At 43.4% G+C, this 22805-nt stretch overlaps 2 protein-coding genes across 2 annotated transcripts in view; one reads left to right on the top strand and one right to left on the bottom strand.

Annotated features, from left to right (window-relative positions):
• Positions 1 to 10213, top strand: part of LOC119163331 (protein SHQ1 homolog) — a 64940-nt gene extending 54727 nt beyond the window's left edge. Inside the window, exons 13-14 of the mRNA XM_075874269.1 lie at positions 724 to 763; positions 3698 to 10213. Coding sequence (XP_075730384.1) covers positions 724 to 763; positions 3698 to 4165 — 508 coding nt within the window. The 3' untranslated portion in view covers positions 4166 to 10213. The remainder of the gene's footprint in view (positions 1 to 723; positions 764 to 3697) is intronic.
• A 5905-nt stretch (positions 10214 to 16118) lies between these two features.
• Sec63 (translocation protein Sec63) lies at positions 16119 to 18938 on the bottom strand. The gene has a single exon (XM_037415310.2). The coding sequence runs from the start codon at positions 18875 to 18877 to the stop codon at positions 16574 to 16576; it is 2304 nt and encodes a 767-aa protein (XP_037271207.2). The 5' UTR covers positions 18878 to 18938; the 3' UTR covers positions 16119 to 16573.
• Positions 18939 to 22805: the final 3867 nt, after the last annotated feature.

A 22805-nucleotide genomic window follows, 5' to 3' on the forward strand; every position in this document is an offset into this window, starting at 1 on the left:
ACCTTGAGATTTCCGCACCAAATACTGTGACTTCATAGAATTTTTAAGGCGTCTACTGGGTCCTGCAAAGCTTTTAATTGATAAAAATTAAATACATTGTAGTCTGTGGGTGCCATAGACTTAGCATACGAAGTGTAAGAAAATTTTATCGAGCCAATGTTGCGAAAACGCCGAAAATAGATGGTAGAATTTGTTACGTCTCACTCGGAGGTTACAGCACAGAATTTAAAAATGAATGTTCAACCTTGATTTTCTCCGCTAACAGTAAACTTATGGCGATGAAACTTATGACATTTTCAGAGTACAATCTATCAATCCAAAATAACTCATTGTTTCTCTTTAGTGTCCCTTTAATCTTGCCTGTGGTAGGTTGCATCCACTCGCTTGCATGCTCTAAATAGCAGGTATTGTGAAACCTCATTGTCTCTGCCAAATCGTGCAGTACTAGTTGACACCATTAATATTTTTTGCCACCCATGAGTTAGAAGCATACCCCGTGAAACCTGAGCCTTCACTTGCCTCAGTGGCCCCACTCAAGTGAACGAAAATAGGATGGAAAAATACTAATTTACCTGCAAAGCTAGTCAGCTGGTTACCCCTGTGGACATACTCTTATAAAGTGCATTATACAATACTGTGGAACTCTGAATGCAACGTTCTTAGTTTGTTTTTTAATAGTGATGTTGTCCTGACTGAGGTGTTATTTATGGCTTACTTTTTCAGTCCAAGACACCTGCAGTCTCTAGCAGATGCCATGAAACTGGTATGTTGCCTACTTCTAAATGTAACCTATCATATCTCAGATGTACATGGACAACAACCTTTGTGGTACACTCAAACAGCATTATAAAAAAAATCACACCTGGCATGAAAATACTTAGTAATATCCAAAATTTTATTATATATATTTATAGCTGTGACTGAGCTATTCTTCATTTACTTCATTATAACCGATAGTTTGTTATATCCAGGTTCGTTATAGCAAGGTGTGATTGTATTTATGAATCCCACAGTCTATCTTGTTATTCTTTGATTGTGATTTTTAGTTCTGTTCAATTTTTTATCCTTCACTGAAATTCGTAGGCATGTGGTGAAAGCCAGAGTAGTGCAAGCGACATTTTTAATGAAACTGCTAGCAAACCACCATTTCACAAGTAAGTGTTGTGGGAACAAGACCACAAAGTATTGCAGACATTTTTGCTTAGCCCAAGAACTGGGGCATGAAAGTTGAACATGGCTTTTAGAAACTACATGCGAAATAAGAAGCTAGTTCTCTTACCTTTTGTAATTATAGATCCAAGTAATTTGCCTTCACTAATAATTATCATATAGTACTACCTATACGTGCAGGTGCAAATATCATTCGTAAGCTATTTCCCAGTCAGTGTATAAATAAAAGTTTGTGACGGTCTGTTTATTAATGAGAAAGCAAAGCAAGACATTATGTGAGCTTAAGTTAATTGGCATACTGTAACACTTGCATCAAATCGTGGTTGGAATGTACCTCTGTAATTTGTGTTTACAACATGAAATTTGAAAGTGACGCTGGAAATGACTGCCCAATTTACTGCTTTTTCCAAAGTGCAGAATGTACTAGTCTCTGATCATGACAATGAGAATAGCCTTATGAACAGTATTTTTTTTTGTAATGTTACAAAAGTCGTCATTGCCTGTTACTGCATCAAGGTCATGACATACATGTGTAGAGGCCTTGTAGCCTATTTTCACAAATGCCCCTATAAGCAGCTTTTCGGATACTGTTTCTGATTACAGTGTGCATAGATGGGAATCCACTCACATTAGCAAAAGAACTTTGAGATAATTGAGGTTTACTGTGTATGCCTCCTGTCATTTGCTGCCCTTTTGGTCTTTGTGCAATGTATGCTGTTGGTACGTTCCTATTCTCTTTATGTATAGTAGCGTGATATAGTATGAGATGCATGGGTGAAGGAACATTGTGTGTTTTGTAGCACTCTGGTTTGCTTGACACCTTTACTTCGCTGCAAGCATAGGGCAATTTGAGGCTTGGGTCAATATTAGTGTACAGTGCTGCACTGTTTGGTCAGTCAGAATTTGTTTTTTCAGTAGCACTGTAAAACACGAGGGGTGACCCACATCGTGCAGTGACAGCCACTTTGTTTTTACAAAAGTGTTTATTATGTCAAAATAAAATAGTACTTTCAAATGAAATAAAAAGGAACTCAAGTTGCAACTTTACCACAGTTCCAGAACTTCTCTCTGCCTTTCCCCCGTGTTCGCACAAGTTTTTCTAGGCTGCTTAACATCCCTCTGGTTGAGCCATGAAAGGCATATGCTAGCGCAGCTTTTGTTTTTACATTGTGCACACCTCCTACGATTTTACCCCAGAAACTTCCTTGTTAGCCATTGTTATGCTCACTGGTAGTTTTTATTAAGTGAGACAGTCATAGTCGATCATTTGAATTTATACTTGGTTTTGAATGGCTTTTAACAAATTGTCCACATAAGTGAAGGTAAATGTTGGATTACTTTTTAGTTTTCATTTGAAAGGTCACTGTAACAAACATCTGCGGGACATTGGTGGTAACCCATAGCATTGAAGAAAGCTCATCCTCTGCAAGAGTGCTTTATGAAACTACTGGCAGCTTTCACATACGTAGCTCGCGCCTGTTCATTGAAAGGGTTCAAGATTTCAAAGTTGGTTTCACAGTGTGTGTGCTAGCTGTCAAGAAGTTCAAATGTCATTTGAAAAGTAAACCCCAGACTGGACCATTTTATGCCAGGGCAATATTTTTAAAATAGAAACATTGATGCATAGTGCTTTTACAGATAGAAAATTTTTTTCGTTGGCAGTGGCAGATTTGATGGCATCATCTTGTGGTGTTTCGTCCAACTACAATGCTATCGCGAAAATTTCCGGTTGCGTCACTCTTCTGACTGAAACAAAATAATGACAAGTTAAATCATTACCTGATGAGCACTGCTTTACAAAAGCAGTTCAAGAGGCCATGACATGGTCACCCACAGAAAAACAGAGGGTCTATCATGCCTAGACATACATATGGAAACAAGCCGTAGACATTTTGCGGCCATGTCGTGTGCTGCATGGAACAGAGCTATTGTCCAAAGTTTCAGTCACCGTTCAATTTCAGTGGCAAATTGAAGAGGGCTAAAATGTTTCACGCGCAGCTCACCATGGAAGAATGTGTTTAACTGAGATGCACACTGCGAGCAGCTTGTTATGTCATGGCTAGCAAGTGCAACAGTGTTGCCCGATTCTCTGGCCATTTGCGTGCATATAAAGCATTCTATTTTAAGTGAACCTCGACCAAATGTGCTCGACCAAATGTGCTGAAATTTTGCAGGCTTACTTGTGAAAGTCTAAGGATTAACCCCCGTAATGCAGATTATGATGGAAGGTTGGGTGTCATGACCACTTTAAGTAAGATCACTGTAGTTTCTGGTTATGTTACGCATTATCAGCTATCACTGTTGGCCTTTAGGTATACGTCTTTGTTTACCCATAACAACATAAATGGTAAGGACTCTACGGACACAGAAATTATTTATTGTCACACGTTATAAGTACAATTTTTCTGGCCCAAATACTCAGTAAGAGTTGCATATTTTAACGGTTACTGCACTTCGTTAAAAAAGGAGTGAATGAGGAATAAATATTGTGCCTTTGTGAGACACATTATGCAAAAATCTTGTGCAGGTTAAGGTTAGAAAAGCCGACCTTGACCTGGACATTCCGGAGCTCGAGCAGGGAGCCAAGCTCGCCATTGCAGAGGCAGGCACAGAGGAAGCTGCCAGCGGCTTGCGTGCACTGTGCATCTCCAATCCTTTAGCTTCAACAGGCGATGCCCCAAGTGCCGATAACATCATTGCCAAACCACAGAACCAATGCACTGATGACAATGATAGCACAAGCAGTGACAACAGCTCGTGGAGTGACGATGAAAGTGACTCATCAGACTCGACAAGCGACTCAAGCTCGGAGCTGGACTCTGACGATGACGAAATTGTCGCAGTCGGTGCGAGTTGCCGTGGAGGAGCTGCTCCTGGCTGTGAGAGTTTGTCTGTGACCTCAAACAGTGATTCCGACAGTGACGATGGGAGCAGCTCAGAGGGTGTTGACCTGCTGTTGGTCAAGGACACTGAGCCAGAGAAATGCCGCTCGTGATTTCCACGTCTGGGGCGGAAGAACGCTAGCTGCTGAAGCGTGGTGTCTTGAGTGGAAAATCAGTTCCACAGAGTCGAGCTGCAAGTGCTCGTCGAACTGGGCTGTGGGGAGTGGCGCATGGATAGAGTTTGCAACTTGAAACAGTGCGTGAATATGGCAAAGGTAGCTATAAACCGATTTCCTGAAAACCATGCAAAGCTGACAAGGACATTTGGTTCCTGTGTCAAAACCAGTATGTTTTTGTTTGTTTTGTTTTGATGAGCGTTCAATTTAAACTGAAAATGCCTCCTCCCTCCCGACCAAACGGGATTCTATCAGACTCCTAGCATCAAGAGCAGTGCAGCAGTATTGTAAATTAATGTCCAAGGGGTGCAGTGATGTGATCTGCACTGGCCGAGTTCACCATGAATGTCAGTGAGCTTTTGCAGCACTTCCACGAGAGTGGCAAGCACTGATGTTGTGCTTTTTGAAATGTGGCTCAGAATGATGGCTGACAAACGCATTGGCTGCGGTGGTATGTGCTGCTCTCACAGTGCATCAAAACAATCAATCTTTCCAGGAAAATAAATCTCCTAAAAAAATGCAAGCATAGCTAGTGCCTAACATAATGGTCACATTAGTTTCTGTGAGTGGAGGATATTCTCTCATGACGTGCCAAAGCATGACCCATGTTGGGTCTTTCACACGATTACAACCGAAGATATACTGGGTAAAACCAACATCATTTGCCACAATGTGTCTGAGCACGTTTCATAATCTAAAGGCCCTGCAACATGAGTAATCATCAAAGGATTATCGTGTCGTGAATGAACTGCTGCAAAAAGTTTTAGAATCTGTCGGGTATGAGTAGAGCATGCTCTTGTAATGACCGCTTTATTTTTTTCATTTTTAATGCTCAACTTGCTTTCAGTAGGTCAGCTAAAAATCCAATGGCATTTGAGTACATGGCATTCTTTTTAGCAAGAAGATAGAGTGATTTATATCTGACTTTCAGGCTGCACTTTAATGTTTGACTCGCGTGTTCTCACCAATCGACAGCATTTTCTGGCCATGCTCAAAAAGCATCGCGGAGGCCTTTTAATTAGTTGTCTATCTAAGATAAATTATGCGAAATTCTTGATGTTCACTTAAAAGAAAAGTGTGCATTTTTCAGTGGAGATTTAGGAAAGACTGATCTATTTTTTTTGTGTGCGGTAATGTACTTGTTGCATGGTGGTTTTTTGTTGGCATTTATAGAAAGCCCAAGAAATTCGAAATGAAATAGTATATTACCGTGCTCCTGAAACTATGATATTGCAGCGCTCTCAACCAAGCGAGAGACCTTGGAGCTTTCTTGCAGTTGTGTTGAGCTAAAAAAAAATGTGCAGTTGGTGAGAAACCTGTATCTCAGATTGTGGGATTGATCCTGCATGGCATATACACTTGTGCAAAAACCAGACTTCCCTTCATTTTCCCATAATGCACGTTTCTCATCCCAAGGAGTGCTGTTGCTAATTTCCATCACCTCTCGAACAATTTTCTATTGAACCTATCTCATCTCATCCTTGCATTACTACATTATTTACATTTGTTTGTTGTACGCAAACAGTCTGCCCCGTGGCTGTCCAAGTCATATTAATCGGACCTAAAAGAGGCCTTTGTCTTCATTTTTTTGGCAACTATGTGCGATCATAGCTGAGTACATTTGGCAACTTTTTAAAGCTGAGCAGTGACCGAACTGGGTGCTGCATTTTCTTTCTGCTGCCCAGCAAGCTCTGGGAGTTTATGTTGCAGCTCATAATAATCGAGGCATTTTGTTGAACTGTTGAGTAAAATTAACATCAGAAGCATCATGTTACCTTATGCAGAGCTTTCCATACATAAATACATATATGTATACTCTACCGTCCCCTGATTGCATGGTATTCAGTACGCTACTTTTTGTCTGTGCCTTTTCAGAATTCAATAAACAGTGCCAAAAGAAAACAAATAAAAGGCCACAGAAAGCGTCACACTTGCCCATGAACACAAAATAGTCCAGTCAGCCACATTAAGTTCTCAGAATTAACACAGAAGCAGTTACACACGGAAATGATCTTTGATATAAAGTCGCATGCATGGAGGACTGAATGGAAGCAGTTCAAAGAGCACTACTTATATACTCTAAGACAACTTTCTGTGGCAATGAAGAGAATTAAGGCTACAGAACCAAAGTGGGTGTGTGCCATCACTGGAGAATATAGTCCCACTAAGGTGCCCGTGTTTTCCAGGTGAACATATTAAAGAAAACATTATTTTTCTACAGGATGCTGTTTATAAAAGAGGCGGTACATGAACCAACGAGATATAATATTTGTTTTGCTTTGTGAAGTGTCATTTCACGTTTTTGCATGTCTGACAACGTCGTACGTTTTAGGTGCACCTCACATTGAAAATGGCGTCTTTGTCATTTAGGTTAATGCTCGTCGGCCTCCAGCTATTCCTATGACTCGCCGAGGAAGCTTGTGTCGATTCTCACTCACAAATATCTGTGTAAACAGACGTAGCGAATTCTGTGCTGTGGTATTATTCGAACACGGCCGGCATTGAGTCGAGCCAGACATCTTTGCAGGAGAATATATCTGCTGTAGCTCTGCCCCCGTAGCTTTTCCTTCATTTCCACAGAAAGTTTTTCTTGAGTATAGTAGTCTATGGAAATCCAATTTGGTCAAGACAAATGTGTTGTGTGAAGCACCTATGAAGTACTACAAACTCACTTAAAATTTCAACATACATCCCATGTATGTTTTCAGGTCAATGCCTTCCGTGATAAAGAATATGAGAGCACGCACACCACTCCACTGTCAGCATCCAACCGGAGTATTTAGGCAGTGGATCAGAACATGTACCGTATAAACCGGACTATAGGTTGAGTGGGAATATAGGTTGACCCCCAAGTTCAGGTTACCGAAAAAGAAAAAAAAAAGGAAAACAACCCGAAATTGTCGAACGACATTTATTTGTCAATTGGGCGCACTGCACCACGATCGTAGGAGCTCCCCTCAACCACCATTCCTCAACCACTATTCATCAGACGGAGCACCACTGTCTTCTGAAGACGAGAGTTTGTCGCTGGCCGCCTCCCACAGTGCGTTGTCTTCCGTGCCATACAGCGAGTTGCTGATGGAACATTTCTTAAAAGCATTTTCCACCTTGGAATCTGGCAAGAAATGCCAGGCGGAAAGCACCCAGCCACAAACAGTCGCAAGCGGAGGCCTCTGTAGGCGGCCCATTGGTGTCATTGGGTTGTCGCCAGACATCCACTTTTCGTACTCCAGCTGCCATGCATGCCAGCATGACGGTGAAGCGCGAGTGCTCATTGCCAGTGGACAACAGCTTCATATCCTTGGTGCCACGCTGCATGATCATGGTGGATGAAGGCATGTCAAACCACACGGGGGTCAAATCGGTATTGTCAATCTGCCCCATCATGTAGTTGTTTTGCTCCGGAAGCTGGTTCATGAAGCCCTAAAAGTTTATAAGCTTTTCCTCGAACTCGTCTGGAAACTTCTGACAGATGGATGTGCGCCACCGAAAAAGAAAATCCTTTGCGTCTCATGAATCGACGCACCCAAGAGTTTGGTGCACGAAACTCTTCTCTCATGAGCCCAGCTTCTCGAGCGAGTTCCACAGCTTTCTTGCAAATGGTATCCACGGTTCCTGGCAGTGAGCACGCATGAACTTCCCACGCAAAGTTCCCTAGCGTATCCTCCAGCTGCGAATGAACCGCACGTCGCCCATGAAGTGACATTTTTGGAGGATTGCACATCTGCAGCTTCCCTTTCTGCACCTTCCAATAGCGCACGCTTTTTTCTGATACACCGAAGTGGTACTGAGCAGCCATATTCCCATTTGCTTCTGCGAACTCAACAACCTCTAGTTTAAACACAGCTGAGTACTGCCTTCTCGTACCGCTACTCATATTTAGTGAATGAAAAAAAGACCACTAAAAATGAAACACAATGTCAAGCGGAACGAGAACTTAGAACAGATCGGAGGCAAATCACGAACACAAAAAAAAAAACAGACAAGAGAGAAAAAACAACAACCTGCTATTGGATTTGATATGGCCGTGTCCAGCTTCTCATGCACATGCAAGCCACATGTCGCTAGACAGCGGTGCACTGTCGGCTAGACACCGCTATGTAAGACGAGGGGCGACTGTAGCTTGTTGTTTTATTGAAAATATCTCGACTTATATTGCGGTTTATACGGTAGTATAAAACATGTTTAATAAACTTCAAGTGTGAGGGGGACTGTATAATATTGTAGCCTTGAAGTTTCTAAGAAGAACTTGTTTCCAGGACCTGTAAAAAAACTCACTTCTACTCAAGAAAGAGTGTGGGGTGCGTTGTGAGAGTCTTTTCGAGGAATGACCTAGTTGCACTATTAAGAAAGAATTCAAAGTGTGCAACAAATCTCCTCACTCGCTCTTGGCAGATTCGGGGTATTTCTTTGGTTATTGATTTGTAAGGCAATAAACTGAGCTCTTTTGATGTTTACTTGAAAAAGTGGTTCAGTACTCTGAGTGCGTACTGGAATGTTTATATAATTTCACTCGTGTGTTACAGTGTTTCACAGTTCTGTTTACTTACACTGATTGTTTAAAGACAGTTGGCCATGGCACTGGTACTTGTTTACCTAATGGGTCCTATTTTGTATAGAGGCGGGTGTCCACTGTTAAAGGGAACACCATAGCGCATCTTCTGCTCGGCGCCACCACCAACCCACTGCGGTAACTAGTTTGGCGCCGCAGCAGTGAGCTCTGTGGGCGGCGCTCGTTTGTCGTCTGCTACAGTTACGGTTGCGCTTCAGCTCGTAGCAAAGCCAGCCGTTCTCGCGCTTTGAAATGAGTCTGCAGGCTGCATCAGCAGTTGGCCACATTCGGATGGAAAGCTGTGGCAAAGCTCAAAAAAAGTTAGATTGTGTAAAATACTACCTCATTGATACTTTTCGTGGTTAATGAAGCATAGCTACTTCTTTACAGATGTCTTTTACTAGCATAACTATATTAAAGGGTATTTTTACTTGTGGAGCGCATATTCGGTGCACACTAACTCAGATTTTAGCTGCTACAGTGCGTTAGCTCAACAAATCATTTACATTATGGAAGATAGAAATGGGGCTCGGTTTGAAACACGGACTGGAGGTGAGAACAAAAACACAAGCACACTACAGCATTTACATTTACAAGCATTTACTAGCGCCTTCAAGTGACGGCACAAGAAAACTTTCTTGAAGTGGGCAATTCTTTATGTAACGAGAAGTTGAACGAAAGGAGGCTATCCAGCTGATGTGTCAAGTGACATTTATCTGATTATGGATAATTCTTGTCATTTTCTTCTAGCTTGAAAGAAAGCGACTATTTTTAAGATTTTGCGTCATAGGCTGCCCTTCGCTACAAGCTGAAGAGCGGCCTCAACTGCAGCACGGCAAACGAGCGCCGCCCACAGCGCTCACTGCTCCTGCACGAAACTAGCTGCCGCAGCCGGTGGCGCCAAGCAGACGACACGCGCTCCGATATTCCCCTTGGCGGTGGACTCATCTGTACATTGTCTCGCTGTAAGATGCTTGCATTTGTTTTTCTTGTGTTGAATATGCTATATGGTGGTCATGCTTTTTACCTGGAACTGTGTGCAGAATACTATCCTAACCACATTGTTTTGTAAGAATGTTATTATGCATAAAACAAGCCAATATGCTATGAACAGTTTTTCAAGACAAAATTGTGCAATGGCATTTTCAAAAGGCTTGCGAGTACTTAAGTGATGTTGTTTCATGTAGTACTTGTCACTGAGATTAACCAGAGTTCTTTGCCAGGGCTCTTCATGTAATGACAGCCAACACACAAAAAAATTATATCAGCACTTGTTTGATTAATTGTGAGCTGCACGCCACATTGTGCACTTGCAGCACAACGTTCACTTGGCCAGGTTCTGCAGATTTTTTCTTGGGAAAATAGTTACTCACTGTTTCAACAAAATGAGCGTCTTGTGTCATATTGGTGCAATAAAGCACTTATTCCCATTTTCTGATGTCATCAAGTGTGTTGACAATAGTGCACACGGTGTTAAGGTGTTCCTAGCTCCAGGAACAACTCTGCAATGCCCCGTTAGTGAACATTTTGCTTCAAGGCAACGAAAAATGTTGCATTCGTTTTAATTTGAAAAGGTAGAGTTAGATGTAAAATTGGTCTTTTCATTTTACTTCAAGGGGATGAGGGTCCTGAAGGAAGCTTTTCTATTTATGGCCCTACATTAATGAAAATTTGCACGGTCATTGAATGTCGATTCCACATGTGCAAACATATTTCAAATAGGCCTGTAGAAATGAAGTGATGACTAATATGTCCGTTATGATTAGGTGATTGTTAAGGGTCGCATGGCAATTTGCAGTACAAAATTTACATTTAAAAACCACGTGATTCTTCTGAAAGGTCCAACTGATGAGTCAGTGACGGTTCACTCTGCATGTGGATATGCTCAGCCATTGCTGGCATAAAGCACGTCTTTCAAAGAGAACGAAAACCCCATCAGAGTTCCCAACTGAAACATTCGGGCACTCGAAAAAGGTTGTTCGTGTACCAAGGATTAAAAAAAAAGGGTGACTGCAACTGAATGAAACTTATTTTTTAGATATTGTGCGTCAACCATCAACCTAATGCTTATCAGGGCAGTCCCTTTTCGTGTGGCGCCATCAAAAACACTGATATGCTTTGAATCTAGTGTCAAGACTCGCAGCCGCTGATTTCGTCACAGTCCGCGCGGCTGACTGTGTCGCTGCGAGCACAGTTCCTGCAATATTGTACATAATATAGTCGCAGACAACTTTTCTTGTCAATGAAGGCTACGGAGCCATGTGCCACCACTGAAGATTATTTTCATGTGAAAATCACTTTATTTTTCATGTGATGTTGTTTACAAGGAGACACAGCACACACCAGAGACATATTCATAATTCTTTTACATGAAGTGTCATTTTGTGTTCTTGTACTTGTGGAAACCTCGCTCTTTTTATGTACACCGTACTGTTAAAACGGCGACTTCGTCTTTGGGTGAGCGCTCGTCACCATCCAGCTATTTAGATGACTCGCCGAAGGAGCTTTCACTCTCTCAGCAGACGTAGGAAATTGAATGCAGTGTTGTTGTTCGAGCACCGCCATCATTCGAAGTGCGAGCCAAAGCGGACTGCTTGGCGGAGGTGTGCTGTCCCCATAGCCAAGAAAAGTTGTCCGCTCAGTCACATGCTTTTATTTCATATTTCGTGGGCTCTTTTTAAATGCCAGAAAACGTTCAACATCAAAACTTGAAAGGTTGCATGAAAGTAAGCTTGTGCAAATAATAACTTTTTGGTTCAAAGTGACTAGTAAATTGGTAAGTATAAAGAAAAATGAGTCTTGACCCAACTAACCTGCAAAATATTCTTTTTTTTAAATTGAAACAAGGCATGTACAGCGTTACTCTTTTTGGTTTGAAGGTGGTAAAAGCAGCTTTCAATAGTAGCTGCATTCCATTTTCGGTAGAATGCAAGTGATAACCTGTAAAATATGTAATGCTTTAAATTTGCTATATTTACAGTATATAAGTTGGTATAATAGACTTTTAAATTTTAAAAATGGCAAACCAATGCAAGGGTAATATCGTAGCAATAGTGTTGAAGTACTGTGGCAAAAAGTTCATTTAACCTTGAAGTGGAGCTTTGCGGCAGTGCAGATTTCTCTTGGGTTAATAAATTCACGGTGTAGCACCCCTCCAGTACGGTGAAACCACCTTTACAGGGGGTTGCATGCGGATTGATATGCATCTATTCATTCATATCAAATACTTCCAAGTTTGCATTGCCTTAAATGTTAATTGACGTGCTTTCGAATACTGTAATAATCAATCAAATATTCAAACTGCTCGAAGCCTACATAATAGCATAATAAATATTGAGAGAAAATTGGTGAGCACATTTTCTTACAATTTGGTTAAAACATCTGAAAGGCCGCTACAGTGTACATAACTGTAAACTTGGCAGACTAATGATGAGCAGTGTGGATGTTTCAGACAACTGGCTGAGAAGCTACTGCACTGGACGAGAAAAAACTGAAAGACTATGTCAACTCCGTCGCTAACTGCGTACATGCTCTTCACCTGTGAAAAAACTGTCTTAGCTGATGTAAATGCCTCAAATATTCTTCAGGCATGAATTGTGATGCAGTGTCCACGAATGTGTGAAATTCACGTACCATAATTTCATGGCACCCAATATTACAAGAAATTGAAGCAATGAGTTTACTGCAATCAGCATGTAATTAAATACTTCTTCATTGCACAGTAAGTCATGGTCTATATTGACATAAAAAGAATGAAATCGTAGACTCCAAATAGGTGCACAATTAGTTTTTGGTTCCATTCATTTCACAAAAAGAAAAGCAATACTTCTGACGTTGGCTCTGGAACGCAGAACGTTTAACGACCCATCAAAGATCGTATTGCCTTCAGCAAAGCGATTGTGGTCAAGTCATATATACTCTGCAGGAGGAGGTTCAGTTCATATAAAGCTGAGAAATATAGTACCATTTTCTCTTTCGGCCACAGGTCGATACAAACAAGTTGTGTACACAAAGGTAGCCGCCGCTACTGCTGGAAGGTGATATGAAGAGTTTAAGGTTTGTCTTTGCTTCCTGAAACATTACCTTTAACTGAGTAGCGATGTCAGACTCCCTGAAGAAATTCACCTCTTTGATTTAAAACCATCAACGAAATTGTGGGTATGTAGGGGAAAGTGTATTGCCAAGGGGCTATTGTTCAGGGGAGCAAAAGTGCAAATTCTCACTGTGGGAGTGACAGTGGTGGCAATGAAACGAGCTGACTCTAATAGCTCAAAAAGTATGTGTAAAAGTTATCTGAAGAATGCCACATCCAGAGATGCCCTGCCATGTCACCTTTCTTCTGTTCCAATTTACACTTCTCATGTTGCATTTCTGAATGTCACAAGGGGACTGTCAAGGATTACCTGCTTTATAGTAGGTTTGAAGCCTAGAATAACACGTTTCAGACTCTAGAATTTTTGTGTCTGCCAATATACTACCGGTTTGCTGAAACCGATTTTCATCTCCACTGTTGAATGATTATTGAATACAAGGAACTAATTTTGTGGTCCCAATGCTACATCACTATGATGAGGTTCTACTGTAAACAACTTTTTCTAGCTGATTATGTTGGAACTGGTGATATTCAAACGATTTATCCTTTTTGCTGTAGGGACAGTGCCAAGTTGCCTCTCATTATTATTCTCTAGAGAGTTCCCTTTTGATGAGTACACTACCCAGTTATCTTGAACGTACTCAAGTGGTTTCCAATCACAAAGCTATTTAAGGGACTGGCAACTGTCCATAAGGCGAGATTAGATCCTTGTAGAAATGAGAAGGACCATTATATATAGCCACAGATTGCCGCATTATTTTCGCACTGTGAGTAGCATCTATATTTTAAGTGTTATTTAAAAGTAACAAAAACCATCATGTGGCGCAGCCTAGCGGCAGAGAATTGAAGTTGATTATGAAATGTGGTGTCGATCACTTTGTTGCGCGTAGTCCAGTAGCCCGATGCTGTTATGCGCCAGTCCTCAAAATTGGAGTATATATATTATTATCCAGTCCTGGGCTTAATTCTGTGCTGCTTGCGACGTAAAAGGAGTTGCACGGTGAGAAGCAGCTGCCAGTGGACCAAGTCAAGCCACAGCACATGCACGCAAGCGCAGTAAACGCTCAGCCACGAATCACTCTTGCAATCACTTTTCGCAGCATGCGAGTATACGGCTTCATGTTCACTGCAAATAGAATGATTCAGATTACACTTTGCCATTCTGTGATTAGACTTGCTAACCAGTAGGCTTTCCATTCCACTAAAAAAAATGGCAGCATAAAAATTGGTTGTCAGTACCTTTAAACATTATTGCCATCTTTTGCATATACACTTTTAGCCCTGCTATGATACTTTCTCAGTTTAGATTTTGAACATCATACCTTTGCAAGCTAACAATGCAAATTTTTTGTGTATTTTAACAAAAGCAAACTGATGACCGTATAGTTATCCATGCCTTAATAAGAAAGTAGTTCTAAGTAAGGTGCCTGTACCCGCATTAAACCGTGGCTCCAGTGTAAGCGATAGACGTGGAAAAAAAAAAAATGTCCAAAATCGAATGGGATTTAACCAGGCTCCTCTGCATGGCATGCTGGTCCTCAAAATTGATTTGCACTAAGATGTTACACAGGTGTAAAATCGGGCAAGGAATCTCATTAATGTATGTAATATAGCTTGTCAGAAGAGTGAAACAACAATCAGTCACCACACAATTCATATTGCTTCCCACCCACGGCCAAGTCCTCAGCCACATGCAGCATCAACAAAGCACGCACAATACCTTACTCACCTGTCTGCAGAAAGAATAATGGCATTGTGAGTGTGTCACCTGATACTTTGTCGAAAGCCAAAACATTAAAGTTGGCCTTGCACTCAGAATTTTCACTAAGCAGCGTTACACTTGTCGGTTCTTGCGACTCTAGCTTGGCACATAAGGTGCAGAGTCCTGGCCTAATCATGAAGTGAAAACATTTGTGTGCTTGTATTTCAAAGGCCACCAAAATCGGTGTGTAGTTTTTTTTTCTAAAATTTGCCCATAGGCATATTTTCTATTTAAAAGTAGTTAGATTGTCCCGTATACGTGGATAAGTCGTCTGATTTATTTCTAGTGGCAAACGGTGCCTATAAAGCAATTTTGAAGCAAGTGCTCATCCAAGTTTACTGCACTTGGCAACATCCCCATTAGTGTGATGTTCCTCAAAAAAAAAAGGAGTTTAGCTGACATTGCAGAACACTCGTGGGGCACACACGAAACTGCTACTGGCACCTGACGAGCTATTCTTCGCATCGCCCGTTCTGTTGTTGAACTACTTTCAAGGTGGTTTTTGGCTGCTCACTTCAGGAATGCTTTTCTCTCAGTAGTGAAGCTGTTCTAGATCTTTGTTTAAAATGTGAGTGATGACCCAAAACTGTCATCATCCTCACTAACTGGCATGCACTCTCTCTGTCCTTTTCTTCTTGGCTTGTGTGCCAATTTGTCCAGTGGGGCGAGAGAAATATGTGGAAAGGAGAAAGAAAAATTCTCACGTCGCAACCTGCGAATCCATGACACAAAGGCGAGCATCAGAACATTTCCACCATACAGGCATGCTCATAGAACATAGCGTAGCCTTGAATACATTGAATCGTCTAGCAAGGGGTTGGAAAGGGAAATCAAGAGTAAGTAAGAGAGACTGAGGTGAAAGGGAGAGAGTAAACTAACATTTAAAGAATGAGAAAGAGATGAATGCCAGAAGGACCAAGAATATAACATAAAAAAGTATTTGCTCTTCTTCAAGGCTGGGACCAGTTCCAGCCCTGAAGACGAGTTTACGTGTCGAAATGTCAGATCAGGCACACGAGTCCCATCTACCAAATTTTACATTACAAGCTTTCATCTTCCCTTTCCTGCAGTTTTTTTAAGTATGTCGTGCATATGAGAGAGCTGAGCTTTCTATGAAAGCTGCCCGGTTCATGCAATTGTCAATTGTGCTAAAGTTCTTATCCTGACATCATCTCATTACTACTGCATGTTTTTGTCGCAAATGTTTTTTTCCTAGACAAGGGTGATTTATGCTTTTTGTACATCAGTGCCCCAAATAAAACTGCACCTACATCACATTTAGAATCATCTGGCCAAGCTGTGTATGACATAAGTCATCTCTGATGTGTTTGTCTTCCGTGCTTCCGCTATACACAGTCCTGTTGTTGCAAGCAACACTGCACCTGCCTTGTGTGCATCAATGCTCTTCATGACTGCAAGCTTTTCTAATTAGAGTTCCGAGAAAAAAAAAAAAGGCAAAGCGTTATAAATGTGCAAACAAGTGTAAAACTCTGAAAGACCACTTTTAATAGAAAAATAATGCCGACGGTTCATTGACGAAAATCCCTTTCAGTGTGACTGGTAGTAAAAGGAAATATTTGTAGCCATTTCAATGCAAGTAAGAAGAGGTCAGGCCTCAATGACAATCACTTCCATCACTGCAATTTTGCTGTTCCACTATAGTTGATCTTAAAAAGCAAGTAATGCCACCACCAGGAAAAATACTTGCACGAATTAAAACAGACGCTGGACTTCGCATTTATAAAAGAAATTCACAACAAGGAACCCATGCCAAAGCTTGCCTTCGCACCAAAGGCCTTCGTCCAGAGAGCCCAACATAGTTTCTCACAGTGCAACAAGTGCGCAAAATTCGTTGCAGCTTCACTTTCCCCCAAGGCATCACGCAGTATTCGAGGGCACCCGCAGCTGTACAAAAAGAAAAACAATCTCGTAAACACCTCAGTCGTCATCAGAACCCTCACTTGCTGCAAGATCCGAGTCCTCCACTGCACTGTCTTCTTCATCTGCCCTGTCCTCCTCGTCTTCAGAGATGTCCCACTGTGGGTGCGTTTCTTGCACCTTTTGTGCAGGCTTCACATCAAGCCGTAGGTTCTGCATGACGTCCAGGTCACGATACGAGTCACTGCGTACATGTAGTGTGTAATGATAGATGCCAGGCCGAGATGGAGCAGTGAACTTTAGAACCACCTCCTCCGTATCGATCAAGTTTGTTACCAGGAAGGGCACTGTGGACAGGCTCCTCTGTTTCTTGTCGACCAGGTAGACCCACCAGAACTCCTGTTTGTCATCAGGGAACAGTGGGCAGTGAACACTGTGTGACCGTCGGGATTTCTTCTCGAGATTCTTGTCCTTTTTTGAGACCTTGTGCTGGATGCTTTGCCAGTCGTCGTCCTCCTCTGCGGCTGCTGAAGAAGCGTTACGGTTCGCCGCACTGTTCCGTCGGCTCGGCTGCTTCTCACTATGCCTTTCGTCCTCGCTGTCCTCAGAGTCGCTGTCCTCGTCGACGTCTGCTGCATCGTGCTGTTCTTCGTCTCGAGCTGGCTGAGGGTGTGCCTCTTCCTTCGTCTCTGCCACCTGTTGTTGCTTTTTGCCTTTGTTCTGTGCGGCATTCTTCTTCTTTCCCTTTCCGCCTTTTGCTCCTTTCTTCTTACGAGACTTGTCCCAACCCTTGTGCTTGTTGTTGGCAGTGCTCCGCACCTGAGGCGAGTTGTCCTTGAGATCTCCAGCGGCAGCATCCACTTCTTCCGTACCAGATGCCTCCTCCACCTCTGGCTGGCTGGCTTCCTCTACCGCATTGGACAGCAGGGGCCTCCTGGTTAGCGTCGCCGTGACTGTTACGATCGACTCTGCCGTGATGACACCTTCGTCTTCGTCGTCCAACACTTCTGTGCTTACGCTGAGCACGATGAGAGGCATGTTTTCGAGACAGGTGAGGATGTCCTCATACTGAGCATCGCTGAGGTTTCGAAAGAGAGCCCGCCTGTCGGCTGCCGGAAGAGCGCACAATTGGTTCAGGCTCCGTATGGACCTGCGCTTCCCGCTCAGGTGTTTTAGCAGCTCCTCCGTGACGTGTGGCAGTTGCAGGAATGGGTGGCTGTGCTCCCACTGTGCTTGCACCAGCAGCGCGCTCAGTCGCATGGCCGATTCGAGCGTCTCCAGACTGGGGATTCTGGAAATGCGACCTGCCAGGCCGAGCATGGTGAGCTGCGATGCACAGTGGACAAACTCGGCCAGCAGGGCCGGGCACTTTCGGAGGATGTAACACCTGTCCTCGTCCAGACCGGGGCTCAGGGGTATGCGAAGCATGTGCGCGTACAGCAGGGCGCGTGCCTTGATGCTGTACTCGTAGCAGAGCGGCCGCTCGCGGTTTTTCTCGTTGAAGTTGGGCAACATTTTGATAAGCGCAGGGATCTCGACGTCGTCCGCTGGTCGGAGCACGATCTCCGGGTTGTGGCTCTTTTCGAATTCCAGGGAGGCTGCCAAGACCATGATGACACGGCGCAGGATGAGCAGGTGACACTTGTTGATGAAGTACAAGTACAGGTGCGAAGTGTCCAGAAGGACCTGGTCTTCGCCGTACTTGGCCGAGCGGTACCACCAGACACCGACGGCCACGGGTAGCGCTATCATGAAGACGGCCGCGTACAAGCCCAGCACCCAGAGCGAGTTCTCCTTCTCGACGATCCACGAGGGAAGAGCGATTCCGAAAGACGTGGCCCCAGGCCCGTCGGGGTTGCCGTACGTCTCCCAATTCTTGCGCGCCTCCTCGTCGGTAAGCGCCGCATACGCCTTGGCGATCATCATGAACTTCTGCTCGTCGCCCGTGTCCTTGTCGGGGTGGTAGACTAAGCTGAGCTTGTGGTACGCCTTACGTATGGCCCGTTCCGACGAGGACGGGTCGATCTCGAGGATCTCGTACGGGTCCCACTTGACAAAGTCATGCTCTAGGTGGGCCACTTTGTACGCGGTTGCGGCCATGGCCACCCATCCGAGTACGAGCAGAACTCGGACAATGTTTTGTTTGGTGCGGCGCCACGGCTGGTTGACGCGCAGACGCCGGCTCTTGTCCACACACTGCGGGCAGCGGCAGCTGCGGCCACCTTTTTTCTCGGAGTCCGCGGCGCGCTCATCCTTCGGCCAGAAGTAGTACGTGCAAGGAATCACCACGAGCGCGAGAAACGATAGTAGGAAGTAGAAAAACGTGCCGCCGCTCTCGTCGTACTGAAACTTCGCACCGGCCATGTTGCACTCACCGACACAACCGAAAGGAGCACCACGTATTCAGCGTTTCCGTCAAAAGATGACACTACTACAGTGAATAGATAGATGAATTATAATGGCTGCACCCTTTAGATTGAGCGGCGGCTAGCGCCATCTAGCTGTAATATTTAGTGAACCAACAGTTAGATTTATCTTTATTTTTTCCTTTAAATTGTGAAGTTGAAAACTGGTATTTTTCAGTGAAAGGATTAATTCTCACTTTTGCCGTGACTTTAGCCACCAATCAAATAACCTTCTTCTAGTTAATTCTACTCGCTTAAAGTCTATTTTGCCATAGAGTCTAATTTTTATACTTCTGGCCTGCTTCTGGCTCCGTGTGTGTTCGTGTGGCTTGAAGCTGTTTTTTTTACGAAAACATAAATTAGCAAATGTTCACCGTTTGCGCTTGACAACCTTATTCTTTTAAGCTTACTATTTTGAATCAAGTCCCCAAGTTCAAAAGGATTTGTTCTTTCTTTCAAAACAAAACCGTAACCAGTAATAAACAAAGCCGCAAGTACGATTCGCCGCCCGCAAGTACAAAGGCTAGGTAAATGTTTGTACTACCCATCATTCCCATGGTCGCTGAACGATCGCAGTGCCAGAGTACCCTCTAGTTAATTTTGGGAAACCTAATTTATTTTGCCCTCCCTGTCCCTAAACCCCAGTGCTTTGAAAAACTCTGCGCTATCAACCTGAACTATAGGGTGAAGCCCTTCACAGAACATTATCAAGTGTTCGGCAGTTTCCTTTTCCTCTCCACATGCACTGCATACCGTGTCTACCCCTTCGTATTTGGCCCGATATGTCTTGGTTCGCAATACTCCTGTCCTGGCCTCAAACAGTAGAGAACTACCCCGGGTATTATCATAGATTCTTTCTTTGGCAATTCCCTGCTTAAAAGTTTGATAGATCTCTAGTGCGGACTTCTTAATCATGCTAATTCTCCACATGTCAGTCTCCGTTTTGGTTTGGCCCCCTGCTGTTTTCTAAGTATTTACCCGTCAATTTTCAGGTTCGCTTCCGTACTACAAGGAAAAAGTGTGCCTTGCGGCGCCAGGAAGAAGGTCCCTCTAGCAATGACCGCTCCACGCGCGACTAGAGGGCGCTGCTGGCTAAAAGAGCGCTTTGTTCGCTGCCGTGGTATGGTAGCCACCATACCGTGGTGATGGCTCTGTGAGGATATGACGATATTGCGAGAACAGAACGACGACACAGAGACAAGAAGGACACGAGCCTTCTTGTCTCTGTGTCGTCGTTCTGTTCTCGCGCTATAACTATCGTCATGTCATACCAACTAGCCCAATCTGCCACACTTCTAACGCTCTGTGAGCAGGCTGTGTGGCCGATTAGTGTATTGTTCTGAGTTGTTGTCGTGGCTTTTTATGCGATAAATACTACCTAATGATGAAATTTGGCCCTTCCGCGTAGGTACTAGCCGTTCTTTCGCTATAACGAGCGTACACAATAACGCCCGACTACAATTCGGCGAGGTCGTTTACAGCAGGCAGCCAAACTCGTTTCTTTTTGAAGTTACTAAATTTTATATAGTTGTGAGGTACTTTCAAATAGTATTGGGTGAATTTCAACGTATGAACTTAAAGAGCTTAAGTATCTATTTTTTTTTCATAAAAAATTTTTGGTCGTGTGTGATTTATATTTTTTATGTTGCTTCGCATACTAAATGGTCGGGAAGCGTCAATCGAAGGCATTTAATTTTTTCAGATACTGCTTCTTCAGATAACTGCTCATATTTTGTTTCCATTCGGCTCTAGCTAATTTTTGCGCTGCTAAACTTGGCTTTCGTTCTCCGAAGGTTATGTCGTATACTTCAAGGACGTTTTTTTTTTTCTTAAACATCTGACATCGTCTTCTGGAAAGCTGGTTGAGTATCAGCTCTCTCTGATATTTGCAGTGAACACAAGCACCAATTTCGTTTACTACAAGCGTGCAGTTCATCGAGGAGAACACCCCATTGAACGATGGGCATTTACTAGCTAAAGGCTCCATTCCGACGACGGGACACAAAGTCGGTTTGCTCACATTGTTTATCAGCAACTCTGCCTCTTCTCGTGCTACGAGTTCCTCTTGGGCCACTTCTTTCCTCTTAGGAGAACTTCGGTGGTTGCAGCACTTTCAGCAGCTTTCTTCTCAATCTGAATGAGTTTTTTCTATGCTACCTTGCCATGTTCAACAGCGTCGGCTTCAAACTTGGCATAAAGAAATCAGTCCCCGACACACGGCAGGAAAATTTCCTACCACTCATTTGGAATGGTGAGCTTTGAAAATGATAGTTCTTGAAATTCTTGGTCACGAGCTTTATCAGCGGCACAGTCTCGGCCAACATCATTCGACATTCTTTGTCATTTCTGTTCAGGAATATCATCGAACTGCCTTGATCAACGTCATTCGACTGAACTTCTGACGACGTGTTGCTCTCACGCCTTCGCTTCAGTTTAGGGAGAATGTGATCGTTAAGGTTGTGATCCTTCCGTTTTTTCGGCAGCGATTTTGAAAGGTACGTGGAAGCATCAGAAAAAATTGTAAAAATGGCATCTTTTGATAAGAGTGGCAGGTCTCTGTGGGACCTCAGTAACCTTAGCGTTGATAGTCGTCTTGAAAGTTCGCTGTATCAACCTTGCTTCGAAGTGTCGGTCACAAACAGCGCTGCTCTTGTCGAGGACTCGATCACCTCTCTTGATGTGTCGCAACCATTTTTCCCGGTGGTCAGCTTTACGATAACGATAGTTATAGCGCGAGAACAAAACGATGACACAGAGACAAGAAGGAGAACGATTGACTGAGAGAACACGCTAACAATGTTATAAACGGGAAAGATGGTTTTCTTCTTCAGCACTGCACTGAGCGACTGCGTGCCCCTTTTCAAGGACACAGCGACACTGTACAAGCACAAGGATGAGCGCACCCGAGTCATCGTCGAGTCCGCGCAGATGGCACGTGAACAGATAGGTGTCATGCGTTAGCAAGCCCTCCGTGTCTCTGTGCGAGAAGGAACTAAGGTTCCTCGAAGGTTCTGGTGAGTGCAAGCAGTTATATTACCTTCACTTTTCTGTTTTGTTTCCTTACAAACTTTCTTTGCCCTTTTCTGTGTTTTTGTTTTTTTCTCTTACTCGTGTTTTGCTCTTTGTGCCATATGGTTTTTGCCACATGGTTACTGTCTCCTCTATATATTTTCGCGCTCTGCGCAATAAACTCAGTTGGAAGTTAGCAGTGTGGCAGCTTGGGCTAGTTGGTATGGCATTACGATAGTTATAGCGCGAGAACAAAACGGCGACACATAATGCCTTCTCGATCGACATTCTTCCCTGTGTCCTTCGTGTCATTCTTGTTTTTGTGTCGTTGTTTTGTTCTCGTGCTATAACTATCGCCATGCCATATCAACTAGCCCAAGTTGTCACACTTCTAAGGTCGGCTTTAACGGCATCCGAAATAAGGAGTGCGCCTCTTTACACGAGCGGTAGCCGCTGTTACAATTTGGCACAAAGCAAAAGCCGTCTCGCTAGTACACTGTAACACAAATGGTAGTGTTCTGTGGTAACACCACAGAACACCCAAACTACAGTGGCTAGAATATTCTAGCCACTGTACCCGAACACCTATCACATAGCCTCCTAGATTTCTCTTGCCTGCCGGATTATCGGCGGGCACTTGGAAAGCAGCCGTCGTCGAAACCGTAGAGTTTCCAAAATTAACTAGAGGGCACTCTGGCGCTGCGATCGTTCAGCGACCATGGGAATGATGGGTAGTACACACATTTGCCTAGTCTTCGTACTTGCGGGCGGCGAATCGTACTTGCGGCTTCGTTTATTACTGGTTACGGTTTTGTTTTGAAAAAAACAAACAAATATTTTTGACCTTAAAGACTTGAATTGAAATTGTAAGCTTAAAA

This window comes from Rhipicephalus microplus, chromosome 9, assembly GCF_043290135.1.
Source record: "Rhipicephalus microplus isolate Deutch F79 chromosome 9, USDA_Rmic, whole genome shotgun sequence".
Taxonomy (NCBI): Eukaryota; Metazoa; Arthropoda; class Arachnida; order Ixodida; family Ixodidae; genus Rhipicephalus; species Rhipicephalus microplus.